The 15,343-nt window shown below is 45.1% G+C and overlaps 1 protein-coding gene across 6 annotated transcripts in view; it reads right to left on the bottom strand.

Moving 5' to 3' along the window:
• Positions 1-13,316, bottom strand: part of LOC308655343 (protein argonaute-1) — a 33,497-nt gene extending 20,181 nt beyond the window's left edge. For 2 of the 6 annotated variants that reach the window (XM_081305403.1, XM_081305404.1), the window contains exons 1-8: positions 13,084-13,315; positions 7,901-8,084; positions 5,545-5,665; positions 4,935-5,116; positions 4,412-4,548; positions 4,049-4,183; positions 3,824-3,911; positions 3,025-3,172 (exon numbers count right to left, since the gene is read on the bottom strand). In XM_081305403.1, the coding sequence (XP_081161529.1) occupies positions 3,025-3,172; positions 3,824-3,911; positions 4,049-4,183; positions 4,412-4,548; positions 4,935-5,116; positions 5,545-5,665; positions 7,901-8,084; positions 13,084-13,108 (1,020 nt within the window). In that variant the 5' untranslated portion in view covers positions 13,109-13,315. Of the gene's footprint in view, positions 1-3,024; positions 3,173-3,823; positions 3,912-4,048; positions 4,184-4,411; positions 4,631-4,934; positions 5,117-5,544; positions 5,666-7,900; positions 8,085-13,083 lie in introns of those variants that run through there. The other 4 variants (XM_081305407.1, XM_081305406.1, XM_081305402.1 and 1 more) reach the window with 3 other exon arrangements.
• Positions 13,317-15,343: the final 2,027 nt, after the last annotated feature.

Consider the following 15,343-nt stretch of genomic DNA (forward strand, 5'->3'; position numbering starts at 1 on the left):
CTCCTATTACATCATATAACACATTCCTACCACTAGCGCCTTCTATCTGGCCCTCAAAAGAGAACCAAACTCCACCTTACTTTAGAGCCTTTGCACTTGCTAGTCCTCTTGCCTTGAAAGCCCCACCCTCAGGCTGTTACAAGGTTGGTAAGCATAATTTTGGACTTAGTTCAATAGTTCCTAAAAAAGGCTTTCCCTGACAACAACAACTAAAGTAGTTTCCTAACCCCTCACACCCTTACTTCTATGCCCTTAACTTGCTTTATTATCCTTTTTCCGCTCCTTGGTGCTGGGGATTGAATCCAAGGGTGCTTTACCAACAGTCCTTTACGTTTTATTTTATTTAGAAACAGGTTCTAAGATGCTGAGGCTGGCTTCAAACACACTTTTGTTTTTGTTTTTTTTTCTGGATGATGCCAGATGTAAGATTTTTAAAATTATTTTTTTTAGTTGCTGATGGACCTTCATTTAATTTATTATTTATTTATATGTGGTACTGAGAATTGAATCCAGTGCCTCACACATGCTAGGCAAGCATTCTACCACTGAGTTACAACCCTAGTCCACCAGATGTAAGATTTTTTTTTTTTTTAAAGATAGAGTGAGAGAGGGGGAGAGAGAGAGAGAGAGAGAGAGAGAGAGAGAGAGAGAGAGAGAGAGAATTTATTTATTTATTTTAGTTCTCGGCGGACACAACATCTTTGTTGGTATGTGGTGCTGAGGATCGAACCCAGGCCGCACGCATACCAGGCGAGCGCGCTACCGCTTGAGCCACATCCCCAGCCCCAAGATTTTTTTTTTTTAATTGTGGGTGCTGAGGATCAAACCCAGGACCTCATGCATGGTAGGTAAACACTCTACCACTGAATCACATCCCCATCCATGGTCTCAAACTTGTGATCCTCCTGCCTTGGCCTCCCTAGTCTCTGGGAGTACATGCATGCATCACTGAGCCCACCTAACTTGTTTTATTATTTTTATACCACTTACTACCATCTGAAACTATCTTATTTGTTTATCAACTTATTATTCTTCCCCTTTCAGAATGTAAGTTCCATGACAGCAGGGACATTGTCTATCTTGTTAATCTCTATATTCATAGGATATAAATGAGTACACAACACATAGTAAGAACTCAATAAATTACTTGTTATACAACAACAATAAAAAAACCAAGATATAAATCATTAAAATTATTCACCTTGAAAACTATAGTTTAAACAGAAATAATGTTAATTTGCTGGTAAATTTCAGCTTACAGTACATTATCATCCAGTATCAATTTAGCTGAAACTATCCCTAAAGATCTCTATTTATTCTTCAAAGAACATAATGCTTTCAACCTACTTTCTGTGCATCACCAGCTATTAACCAAGTCAGAATTATGGGCTTTGGCTTCTCTTTCCCCTTCAGTCTCATTTCCAGGGGTTAGTTCCAGAATCTTAGAAACTCACAAAAGCTTGAGCTTTGGTCTGAGCTATCTGACTCCAGCTATTAGGATGAAAAATAGTCTAGGGGGGTTGGGTTTGTGACTCAATGATAGAGTGCTTGCCTAGCATTGATGAGGCACTGGGTTCAATCCTCAGAACCACATAAAAATGAAATAAAGGGCCAGGCATGGTGGTACATGCCTATAATCCCATCGGCTTGGGAGGCTGAGGTATGAGGATCTAGAGTTCAAACCCAGCCTCAGCAAAAGCAAGGCACTAAGCAACTCAGTGAGACCCTGTCTCTAAATAAAATACAAAATAGGGCTGGGATGTGGCTCAGTGGTCAAGTGCCCTTGAGTTCAATCCCCAGTACCAAAAAGGAAAGAAATAAAGATACTATGTCCACCTACAACTAAAAAATAAATGAAAACCAAAAATAATCTAGGGTACTGCTTCCCAACTTTAATATAATTATAAATCCCCTCTGGATGTTAAAAGGCAGATTCTGACTCAGTACTAAGGAAAGAGATTCTTTATTTTAAATAAACTTTCAAGTGATGCCTATCCTGTTGGTGTACTGACCTTACTTTCTGAGTAATATTGGACTAAACAATGAAGCCATCTGCAGAAGTTTTCCAGGAGATATTCTGTCTAGCACATACTAAACCAAATACAGCCCAGGGATTCTGCACTGTATTCTATAACTTAAATAGCATTACTATTTTTTCTTTAATTGCAGGATTTCAATCGTCTACCAAAGTATAAAAGTATGACAAATCTTGGGGCTCACGGTTTTTCAAAAGGAACACATTAACCACCAGGGAAACAGAATTTAGTACTATTCATTTCCATTTTATTTAGAATAATGCACATTTGTAGAATAAGGTACACTAGGTCAAGAAAGATCTCTCCGGAGAACAGGAAAAAAGAAATTAAGATAACAGGAGCTGGGGTTATACCTCAGTGACAGAGTGCTTGCCCAGCACTTGTGAGGCACTGAGTTCAATCCTCAGTACCACATAAAAATAATTTAATAAAATAAAGGTATTGTGTTCATCTACAACTTAAAAAAAAATGAAAGATAACATGAGTATCTGAAAATCTGTTTGAATGCTGATTACTCTCTCTTTTTTTTTTTTTTTTTTTTTGAATGTGCTTTACCACTAAACTACATCTCCATCTCCAGCCTTTTTTAACTTTTAAGATAGGGTCTCACTAAATTACTTATGAACTAAGTTGCTCAAGCTGACCTTGAACTTGTGATACTCCTGCCTTAGCCTCCTGAGCCACTGGGATTACAGGCATGTCCCACTGTGCCCAACTGAACTAATTACTTATTAAACAGTAAATATATGTTGCCCTTCTGCCTAGCCTCTTAAAAGAACACAAGGGTAGAACCAGGGATAAGAAAAGAATTCAGCAGGTAAGACAAAGGCCTCTATTTCACAGACCTACCTCATGCCTTCTTCATCTTGTCAATTTTCTAAACTTGAAAATGAGGATGAGAGATTATGAATGAATCAACAGATCTCTGATAATCAGTGTTCTGGTATAATGACTGTTTCCCAGCCCAGCCATTATTTGGCAGCCTTACCTCTAGGGGCAGATAGGTATGCTTTTGTTCTTGGCCAACTTGCAGGCAAGGTAGGTGGGGATACTTGAGCTGAAGGTTGTATTTCTGCTTGAAATATTGTGCCACTGTGCACTCTACAGTCTGTCCACTTTCCAGCTGCAAGGGAAACCTGTTTGAAGGAAGGAAAGGAGGTATCATAACCCAGCATTCAATCCCACCTCTGTAGACCCACAACCATGAAAAGTTTCAGAAATTGCTTCATCCTACCCAACCTCTTTGAGCACTGCCACTCTTGGGAAAACAGGCAATGCTGGGCTCCATGGCAAAAGCCAAATATTTGAAGGTTATGATCCACCCCAGTCAGGAGCATATCTGATCATTACATATTTCTAACATTGAACATAAAGCCTGACACAGAGTAGATAGAGTCCAGCATAGCTTTCAGTCAAGAAAGGAGCTGGAATAAAGTATAGTTTTCCCAAGGATAAGCCCAGGAGCCTGGACTGCTTTTTTCAGGAAGAATAAATTGAGAGAGATTCTAATATTTATAGAACAATAACTAGAATTAATGGAATATGCCTGCTCTATAGTAAAGGCCCAAGAAAGAAAGAAGATCAAGAAGGTAAAATTACTGTAGAGACAATCAATGGATCTGGGAAGGCTTGAGGAGGGATGCCAAATTCCCACAGCTTATCTTCAAAAACAGGGCTAGTCTAAGGCTCATTCTCAGGGTCAGTGGGAGAAGGGGACTCAGGGGAGTGTTTGAAATCTCAACCCTCTTCCACCAGTTGAGTATGACTAAGCAACCCTGCCAACTTACGTCTGATGGCTAGCAGGGCGGCGGGTAACATTACACACACGGTATTTCCTCTTCATCTGTCCACAATGGGTCACTTCCACCTTCAGGCCTGAGATACACACACTACTTGTCAGAGTTGGAATAGGTTGCTCATGTGCCCAGGCTTGGCCTCTCCCAAGGGAATTTCCTCTTAAGGCTAAAGAAAAAGGTGCACTGTTTTCCTTCCCCACCTGGCTGAGTCCTCACCCTTAATTTCCTTGGTAAAGCGAACACGCTGAGAGTCCGTGAGGGGCTTGGGCTGCTCGTCTATGTTCCTGATGTCCAACACCTCACACATGAACTCAATCACTGGCTGCGCCTTGTAGAAGGCAGTGGCTGAGACTGTGGGGACAGGGTAGAGATAGCTCAGCTCAGGTTCTGTCTTCTAGACTAAGTGCAAGCATTGTAATGAATACCCTCTTCCTTATAGGGCACTGGGATAGGGGACAAAGGGGTGCCAGGGCTATAGGATTTAGACTAGGAGTGTGGTTGCAGAGCTGGGAAGGATGAGGCTGGGAGTATGATGACTGGACTTGGGGTGCCCCTGGCTCCATAGCTCTCCCCACTCACCATCAATGTTGAGCATCATCTTCCACATGGCAGGGCGCACAGACTGGTGAAAGCCGAACCAGACCTCGCGCCCACCCCCCAGCGGGTGGTAGTAGCCCTCAGGCGGTGAGAAGAAGGAGCGGCCCACAGGGGTGTACCTGGCAGGGACAGGCAGAGAACTGGTCCCTCGGGCACAGGCCCCCACCCTGTGAGGCATCCTGGGCACGGAGGAGCCCTGGCCTGGAAGGCAGGACACCAGGGCTTTAATGCCAGCTCTGATCCTTTACTAGTTGTATGACTGACCTTGTGCAAGTCTCTACCTTTTCTCTGCCCTGCAGGGACAGATGGGGTGAGACCCAAAGACATCTAAGGACAGGGTTGGGATTTAAACCACCTAAATGTATATGCACACTTGTCTGGTACATGGTAGGATTTCAACTTTTTTTCATTGAACACTCTGGGACCTTAATATGTGCTCACTCCCCTCCTCCCTCCAAAGCAGTTCTGCCAACACTATAGCCCAGATATCAACTACACCCAGTACCTCATGGATGCCAGGTGCCTCATGGCCACATCCAACGCTTGCACCGACTCCAGGGGAACAGGGATCTGGCCACTGACCAGGGCCTCATGAAGCATGCGCCAGCTCACAATGGCTAGCCACTTGATGGAGACCTTAAAAATTCGATCCTTCCCTTCCCCAGGGATTGTCACCTCAAAGTCGACCTTTAGGAGGGTGAGAAAAAGGAGTGAAGGACTGACATCACTTTCCCACAGACCAGCATTCCTTACCTTGTCCCAATGCCCCCAAGATCTGCCAAGAATCTGCTCTTTAAGTCAACAGGGGCTCACAATAAAGACCCCAGAGTAAATCCAGCTCCTCAGTTTCCAGCTACCTTGGTTCGGTGCTTCTGTCCCTCTCAACCCAGTAGGAAGTCCTTCAGGTCTGTTTTAATTCTAATTTCAGTCGGTTTAGGGGGCAGACATATAATAGGCCAAATAAACATAAGCACCTACCCATCCCTCAACCTAAAACACATTTTCTCAGCACAAAAGACTAAAAGGATCTCTGGACTTCCAGATTTCAAATGGGCTTACATGAGCTGTTCCACTCCAGACCCCTGACATAGGCCTAGCCTGACTCCCAACCTTACCCGTTCGTTGCCAATGGGCAGTGCTGTGACAGTGTAAATGTTCTTCTTTCCATCATACACGGGCTTGCGATCACCAAAGATCTGAGGCTTGAAATGCTGGACCATGTATTCCACCACTTCCCTGTGGGGGATAGGAGTAGCCTGTGGAAGCTGAGAGACTACCACTTCAAGCTTTTGGAAGTTATTCAAAGTCAGGCAATGTCCCATCAATTGTATTTACTCCTAACATCTTGTCTATGGAAATGCTTCTTCAACTTCAATATTCCTATCCATCACCTGGAGGTTTATTAAAATGCATTCTGATTTAATAGGTCTAGAGTGCAGCCTGAAATTCTGCATTTCTAACATGTTCCAAGGTGATCCTGTTTCTCAAGGGCCTGAAAAAGTGGGTGTGAATGCCTTCTGAGAAGAGGAAATTTGAGGGGAAAGGACTTGATCCCAGGGTCTATCCAGAATCCAAGTGTTCCAATCTCTAATCCCAGTCTGATAAGGGAAAAAGAGATCTGAACTGGAATAGGAATAAACTGTAGAACCTCACCTCTCTCTCTGATGCACTTAGTCCCATTTTGCTGTTTTCTCTCCACTATCATCTCTTCCTTGATTTCCCTTCTTGACCTCTACTACTTAAATCTCATAGTGTCTATCATTCTTTCAAAATCCCAGCCCATCCAACCACCTGATCTCTCTACTTTCTAAATCAAAGCTTGCTTACTATTGTATAAAACACACTCAGAATGGTACCTTAGGAATAACTATAAACACATGGTTTCAATCCCAATTAGGCTCAGGGCTGCACAGGAATGTTCTTCATGTCCCTGATTACTTCCATCCCTCATAGACTGTGTCAACCCTTCTCCACTATCATCTCACTTCAGAACCCACTCCTGCCTCCCATCAGAAAGCAGCTCTAATATCTCTGAAAAGAGCAGACAAGGCTACTCTTGAGTTCCCAGACATACACACAAACATATTTCTACATGCAAGCATCTTTTTCCCTCTCTTCCTCTCACATTTGAAATGCTTCTTCCATTTAAACATATGAAAACCTGTTCAACCTCATTCATTAATGAGATAAAATTTTTAAATAGACCAAGATGTAATTATCTACTTATCAGAATGCCAAAAAACAAAAACAAGCAGATATACAAGACTGGTGCGGGTGTGGGGAACAAGCACTTTGATACAACTTACAACTTATCTTTAAAAGCTGATGCTATCTCAATAATTTAAAATGTGTTATGCCAGCAAATCCATTCCTAGGAAACTATTCTACAGATACACTCACATTTAAGTGCAAATAAGTATCTACATATAATAATATTCAACAGTTTCACTTATGTAGCAGAAGTTTAGACAACCTAAAAGTTCCTCAATAGATTAAATAAGTTAAATACAGTTGTTCAAGGAAATACCTATAGAACAATGCAAAGAATGAGGCAGATTTGCATGTATTAATTCATACTATTTTCTAAAATAAATGGTTTAGTGGAAAAATAAAAGATGAAGAACAAGGTATTTAAGACACTGTATATTCTGCATTTTTTAAAAATATTATGTATGCATATATGCTTGCATATGCATAAAAAAAAATCTGGAAACATACTCAAGAAAGGTAAAAATCAAGGCCTACAGGAACCAGGGTAATAAGGAGACATTTTTTTATTATTACTTGTTTTGTAGTTCTTGAATTTTTTTTATATTGTTCACATCATTTTCAAATAGTAATAAATTAATTTTAGAAAAAAATTTTACTTTTTCTATCTAAGGCTAATCCCCCAAATATATATCCTGCAATATCCTCCTACCTCAGCAAGGATATCCCACCCACATTCCTCCTGCCTGAGTTTTACCTTTTAACCTCTCGTTCTTTACCAATTCCTTCACCTCAATCTATAAACTACCCCATGCCTCATTCTTAAAAGCTCCTCATTCATTCATTTCAACAAATAATGAAATGTGCTAGGCAATCACTTGGCCCCTATGGTTTCCTCTAGCCAATACATTCCCTCCTCATTTCACTGCCAAGCTATCTGGAAAAAGCCATTTGTTCTCATTATTCCTACCATATTACCTTCCACTTATTCCTTTACTCACTGTAGCTACTGGGTTAACTAGCCCAACTACTTCACTGAAACTGCATCGGTGAATGTTACCAATTATCTCCTGATAAACAAATCCAACAGTATTTTTCAGCATTTACCTTACCTGGCATCCCTCCCTCAAAATGTCTTCTTGGATTCGATGGTGCCATCCTCAATTAAATTTTTCTTTTACCTTTTTGGTCCCTCTTTCAAGGTTCTGAGACTCAAGAAAGCAAAGACTCATGAACTTGGTGGCAAAGATGTACATCGCTTACCGATTAACTCTGCGAGGACACTTATCCGGCTTGATGTCCACCTCGTAGTGGTAGACGTCGATCTTAGGAATGTCCACCTCAAAGTAATTGGCCAAGAGCTTGATTGGTTTCCCCACAGTGCCAATGCCAGGCCGTCGAGGTGCCTGGAATACCTGCTGCAGGGGGGGCAGGTAGGCGCCCGCAGCTATAAGACAAAAAGGCCAGTGAGGACTGAGTTTGGCAATTTCCTAATGATTCTGATCAGAGAAGACACAAGGCCTCCCGGAACAGGAACAGAAGAATATACGGGAAGCCTCTTTCCTGCTTCCTAACCTAGTGGAAGCTAGGTTAGGAAGTTCAATCATTCCTAGGCTGTCTCTCTTTTTTTTTTTTTTGTCCCCCCACCATTTTCATTTTTTAGTTTTTAAACCTCTTTCAGATAGAGAAATAAATACCTTAAATACATCAAGACAATGCTTACTAAGTTCCCAATGCATGTTAAGTGAAGGGGCTAACTCTGGCTCTCAGTAACAAAACCCTTCCTTCCTTCTACTAGATTAAGACACTCATCTCTACCAGATATCTAGCAGACCAAGAATGTCCTTCTCTGCCACCTGGATGCACTCATCACACCATCCTGAACACAGATGACACTTTTTCCCTCCACTCAGGCTCTAGCTAAGTTTCCCAGACTGGCCTCAAACTTGTGATCCTCCTGCCTCAGCCTCCCAAGAAGCTAAGATTACAAGTGTGTGTCACTAGGCTTGGCTACATTATCTTGATGTTCTTCTGCAATGTAGGCAGGAGAAAGACCCAAAGAAGGCCAGATTGAGGGGGAAAGGACAGTGTTTGAGACAAAAGTAAGGCAACAAAATGGCCAGAGTTGAGAAAAAAAAGAGAAAAGGCTAAATGGATTTTGGTTGATGATTAAGCAGAGGAGAGAAGATAAAATCAGGGCTGAAGAAAATGCCAGAACTGGAGGATGCAACAGAAAAAGGCTTGAATTTGCCAGGGAAAGGAGGGAAAGAACTAAGGGGTTAGGGTTGTGGCTCAGCGACAGATTACTCGCCTAGTACATGCAGGGAACTGGGTTTGATCCTCAACACCACATAAAGTAAGTAAAATAAAGGTATGTGTCCAGCTTCAGCTAAAAAACTTAAAAAACAACAACAACAACAACTAAGGTGCTGGGAAGGAAAGACAGCAATTACAATGCCATGGAGGAGAAACTGGCTCTTGGGAAAGAGAACATAAGATTCCCCGTGCCCCACAAATCCTTCCAAACAGAGGGTCCAGTCAGCAGAAGGGATCAATTTCAAGACAGAGGGGGCCCTTGGGAAAGGGCTAGGGCAGGGCCAGCCTGATTGCTACCCTCAGTCTTATTTTCTAGCATAGGGGGAAAGGGAGAAAAAAGGGAAACTGCCTAAGATAAGCCTTTGTCCCCAGTTACTATTGTTCTTGCCAGTAGAAGACCAGCCCAGGTGGGAGGAGAGAGGGATAAACAGGCCCAGAACTTCCCATTATCAGAGCTCTGCTTTCACAGTCAGACAGACTGGGGGGATGGGGTGTATCTTCAGCTAGGAGGTCAGGAAAAGGTCAGAATCATTTGTGGGAGGGGTATACTTCCCAGAGCTAAGCTGTTGGACTCCCTCTAACCACCTGTCAAGCCCACCCCACTCTGCAGACAGGGAATTGGAGGCCCAGCCTGGAGGGAAAAGGCCTTCAGAACTCAGCTACATAGGGAACTATACACACCTGGCCACCTACCCCGGAAAGAGCTGGACAGAAATTTTACACAGGCCTACAAAGACACATAATCCTGTCACGCACATCCAAACACAACCTAGACCTTGACAGTTTACCTTTATATACATATCCCTCACCACTCTCAACAGAGTTCTTCAAAGGCAGGGTCTGTAGCTGCCTTGGTCACAGCCGAATCTCTAGTGCTGGTATGTGCACATGTACACACAGAGATGTTCAGTATTCAGATGTGAAATGAATGAATAAACATATGCATAGACACATCACAAAATCACACAAGCACACAAATACATAAATACCTGCAAATGCTCAAAAACAATCATAAACGCTGAACAGGACAAATGAGCACCCTTGTGGGTGAAAATTATAAGAGACATCTTTCCCCTTCCCCAAGTTCTTAGATTCTATTTACCTCCTTAGACTCCCAGGCCTAATGTTAGGGGCTTTGGGAGAAAGACATTGCCCTAGAGCTAGGTGCTGGGTAGAAATGAAAGTGAATGGGGCAGACACTCGCCTCAAAGTCTTCTCTTTCCTAGAAACAGGACAGACAACACACCAGACTTTGCCTTTAGAGCAAAGGAAGGTTTGGGAAAAATAGGGGAGCCCACACGTCCACTTCAAACCCAAACTAGGTAAGGTAGAAAGAAACAAGAACCTCTCTCCCATTCTATCCCCCTGAAAGCCTCACAACTGTACAAAGTCCCCCTCTACCCAACCCTGCCCCCAGCTTTTAGTCTAAGAAAGGGAGACACTTCCCTTCAGACTCAGACAGGGACAGACGGCCACTTTGTGATGCAGATGAGGGCCCCAGCACAGAGGACAAAGCTCGGCCAAGAGAGAAAGGGGCGGGGTCCACCCCCCCCAACACACACACACACCCCAAACAAAAGCAAGAAGGGAGGGGTCCTGCAAGGACACTCCCCCTCCCCCTATCCTTAACCAGCCCAGAGAAGGAAAAGTAACAGAGCTGAAAGCTCTGGCTCAGGATTCCTTCCTTGCAGTTCAGAGGCCTACATACCTCCCAAGGAGCCAGATTGCGTATTTAAAAGACATGAACTCAAAGCTACGTGAGGTGGTAGATAAGTAAAGACTAAGAGGCAAATCTCTCCAGAAAGGATTTCCCCACAAATTAAATACCCACATGAGTATACACAAGTAATTAAATATGCACATATGAGCTTAACCATATGTTCACACTTGAACATGATTCAATTCGATTAATAAACATGTATTCTGTGTCAGGGACTATACACTAAGCAACTGCTGATTCTAAAAGTAAATCTGATACTACCTCTACCCTCAGGGAGTTCCAGGTCTAGAGCTTATGCTTGGGACACACCCGTGCCTAGAAGGCACACCTAGATATAAGTAACAATGCCTTAGTTTGGGGTATTTTTGTCCTCAGACTTTCTGGAGACACCACTCCAAATGCTGTTCTTTCAAGAGAATAAGTCTAGGCCTAAAAGGGAGGCAGTTATGGGGTTCCCCCATCAACAGCTTTCAGACTGAATTTCCCAAGGCTGACTCCAGACACCAGGTTCCAGCCCCTCCCCCAGGTTTTTTCCTTTAACAGATAAAAAAAGTAAAAATTTTCATCACTCTAGAGTCCATTAGAAATTCATCAGGACAAAATCATTAGCAGTCTGGAACAGGTGCCAGCTCTCAGCAATCCATCTGGACCTCAGGGACATATTCACCTTATTCTAGTCCACAGGTTGTTAGAAATATTCTCCAGCCTAGTAAACTGAGAGGGTATAGGGGATGGAGAGAGGGAGGAAGCAGTTTGCACTGAGGTCAGCTGCTCTCTGAATCCACCTTAGGACCTACAGGGCTTTTTGTTTGGAGGAAACTAGTCATGAAGTACTTATAGATCACTCAATGAATGACTTAAGAGAGTTCAAGAAAGGGATGGGGTGAGGGCATTGTTAGGTCTAGTCTGAAAAAGATTTTTCCAACAGAAATCCTACATCCATTCTCAAAAAGATTTTTCCAAACAGAAATCCTACATCCATTCTCAAATCAAAAGGAAAGGTAGTGGTGAGAGAGGTCCTAAAGGATTCCTGGATTCAGATTGCTTCTTGAATCACAAGGTAAAAGAGACCTAGGACATGAGAGATTCAAGCAATCCACAGCCTACCCCAAAGGACTTCTCTTCTGGGGGAAAAAAACCTTGACTCAGTTTCTCCTCTGTTCTTAGCTGGAAAGAGAAAAATAAAGCTATTACCTGGGAATCACCAGGGCAATGCTATAAGCTCTCCCCTTCCCAACGATTCATTTGTATCACACTAGCTTGGCAACCTTGGTTCTAATGACATGCCCCTGACAACTTCTGGGGAGTAGAGATGAAAAAGGAAAGATATCTATCCAAAGACAGGAGCCATGAAAATGTTATGGCATAAAAAGTGATTAACTAACTTCAGGAAACAATTCAATGGAAAAGGTCATTATCCTTGGTTTAAAAACTCCCATCTCTGTAGAATTGGACCAGAAACCTGCAAACCAGGTAGACCTGGTCCCTCAGTAACCAACACCTTTTCTGAAGCCTATCTTCAGAGAGATCCTGCCCCCAAAACATGGCTTCAGACCCAGTCTTTCCTTATGTGGCAGAAAAAGGCATTTTGGCAGTTTCCTTCAAACAAGTCTTGGCAAATTGTGACCGGAGGGGCTTCAGAGCCAAATATAAGAACCCCCATGATAGAGGAGGGGACAATTTCCACTTGCACTCTGCTTGTACAACCTGAGAAAATGCACCCCATCAGCGAGCTGGGTTTCCTAGGCCAAACAGGGCGGGGGAGGGGTTGGGGTATTCAGGCAGCCACGCCCCCACCACGTCGGGCAGCCCCTTCCAGCTGCCACCTCCGCGCATGCTCCGGCGCCACCTCTCAGTCTCCCCAGCCTCCTGGGGGGGGAAATCCCAGGGCTGGATCCCCACCCACCGCCCCCTGACCCTCGCCCCCGCGTCAGGCCGGGCTGAGGCGGAGCTCACAGCCCAGCTCTGGCGCCTTCTCCCAAGAGACATTAGCTTAGCCCAGCCCAACCAGGCAGAGCCCCCGCCCCCGGCATGCGGGAGCTCCAGGCCCATCTGTGTCGCCCCCCTCCTCTCCAGGACACCTGGAGCCCGCCCCCTGCCACCTGCCGGGCCTCTCCATAGGCCTCCCGGGTTCTCCAGGAGTCCTTCCATACGTTCAGGCCCTTCTCCCAGATTACTTCCCACGCCCAGGACTGCATACAGCCTCCTTGGACAAACAGCCCCATCTCAAGGCTCTTCACATGGTTCTCCCCCGGAACTGCACATAGCCCCCTTCAAACTGGGCCCTCCATCCCATGAGAGACCCTCTTTTCACTCAGGAGCCCTCCCCTCAGTCAGGAACCATGCTCTTCACGCAGGAACCCCCAGGTCTTTGGGGCACGCACCGTTCCCCCCTCCCGGGGGCCCTTACCTGCTCCCGAGGGTCCCGCTTCCATCCCATATACCCGTGCGGAGGTCAAGCGGCCCGGAGACTGTGGACTCCAACGTGAGGGGCCTACGTATCCCGCGCTCTCGCTGCTCGGGCTCCCGGGCCGGGCTCGGCTCCCCCCCCAAGCCCGGCCGCTCGCGCCGCCGCCCCCGCAGCCTCCGTTGCCGCCGCCGCCGCGGAGCCTGCAGCAGCTCCCCCTGCGAGCGCCCGGCCAGCTGCCAGTGCGCAGGCGCGACCGCCAGGCCCAGGGGGCGGACGGGAACGAGTCAAGCGGGGCGCTCCGACGGCAACAAAGGCCAACGGAGAGGGGCGGGGGCACCGGGACCGGAGGCAGCGGCCCCTGGCGGTCACCCGTCGCCGTGCAGCCCGCCGGGAGGGCTTGGGTAGAGGCGCCCGGGAACCGCGCAGCAGCGTAAGTGAGGCGGGGCGTGGCGACACCCCCTACAGCAGCCTCAGGCCCTGTCTTTTCCCCACGCAAGTCCCTCCAAACCTGCACACAGCCCCCCACCCTTCGCGCAGAGCCGCGCGCATACTACTGGAACCCAATCTCATTCCCAGACCCTCTCACACTCCAGCACCCCATCACCCAGGGGCCCTGCCTCCCACCTCTCCTCCCAATCACCCTCATCCTTCAAGCCTTGGCTGCAAAGAGACTGCCTCCGCGAAGTCTTTCTCCGTCCCTAGTCACTGAACTCACTGACGCCGCCCTCTCTTCCAGGCCGTGTGCAGGGCGCTTAGACCACAGATATGTGAAAGACCCTGCCTACCCTGGAAGATGTCACAGTCTCAACCTAAGCGCCGCTACAGAGCTCTATCTGCCGGACCCGGGAAGCACGTGCCTCCACTTTCTCATCTACAGCTCATTCCCTGTCAGTTTGCTTTTGCTCTCACAATGTCACTTAAATGATTTTTTTGTGTGTGTCAAAATCCAAAGAATAATTTTCAGTTATTTATCCGAAACCTGTAACACTATGCCTCTTTTTTTTTTTTTTAAGACTTCTACTGGCTTCAGCATTTCCTGAAGTCCTTTTCAGTTTTCTTCAAAGGCCCCTCTTGCTTTGCTCCAATTAAGCATGTGTTCACTGTGGTTCCAAACCTAGGTGTCTTGTTATTCCATTCTCCGTTCTCCCCTTGACCGTCTCATTCATTCTTATCGCCAACTATCCTTACAAATCTATTTCCAGCCACGTCTCAGATTCATACTTCCAAGTGTCTGCTGGACAGCTCCACCTGATTCTACTAAAATCAGATTTAAGGAGTCCAAACCAAACCCTTTAAAATCTTTCCCCACAAACATGTACTTGTCCTGTGCTTCCTGTCTCAATGAATGGAATCTTCGCACCAGAAATGACAATTTCTCTCTGTCTTGCTCCTTTCCCCTATTAAGCTGTTCACGATATCTTGACATCTTTAACCTCATGAACTACTTTCACGTGATTCCCCTGCCATTCTGATGGTTCCCTGTGCTGGTGCAGACCCTTATCACATCTTGCTAGAAATATCACACCTACTTCCTTGCTAATCTCACAGTGTCTGGGAGCATCCACCACCACCACCACCACCACCACCACCCCAACCATTTGGTTGCACTGATAGGATAGTGACAGTAAGAGATTCAACTTAAACATCACGTTCTCATATACACATTTGTATGTATTCATTCATATGTATTTTTCGTGGGCACACTGATGCATGCCTATAACCTCAGCTACTTAGGAGGTTGAGGCAGAAGGATCACAGGTTTGAGACCAGTCTGAGAAATTTAGCAAAACCCTGTTTCAAAATAAAAATTTAAAAAGGACTAGGGATATAGCTCAGTGGCAGACTGATTTTTGAGCAAGTATAAAGCCCTGGGTTCAATTCCCAGTATAAATAAATAAATATTGTTGGATGCTTTCTTCACACCAGATACTGGATATGGGAGCTTAAGAGATGGATCACACCCAGTCCTTACCCATGTGGAGATTAATTTCTGACACTTATTTAGCATGCCTAACTTCTCTTCAGCAGAGGTTCTCAAATAGCAACATTCAGAGTCACCCAGAGGGCATATTAAAACACTCATTGCTGAGAACTGCCTCCATAGTTTGTAATTAGTAGACCTTGCATTAGGCTCAAGAATGTGCATTTCTAACAGTTTTCCAAATGAGGTTAATATTGGTGATCTAAGGACTATACTTTAGAACTACTGATCCACAGTGTAAAGTAATGTTTAAGAACAAAGATTCTAGAGCAAGATTGT

The sequence above is a fragment of the Spermophilus citellus genome (genome assembly GCF_964194105.1).
Source record: "Spermophilus citellus genome assembly, chromosome: 9".
Taxonomy (NCBI): Eukaryota; Metazoa; Chordata; class Mammalia; order Rodentia; family Sciuridae; genus Spermophilus; species Spermophilus citellus.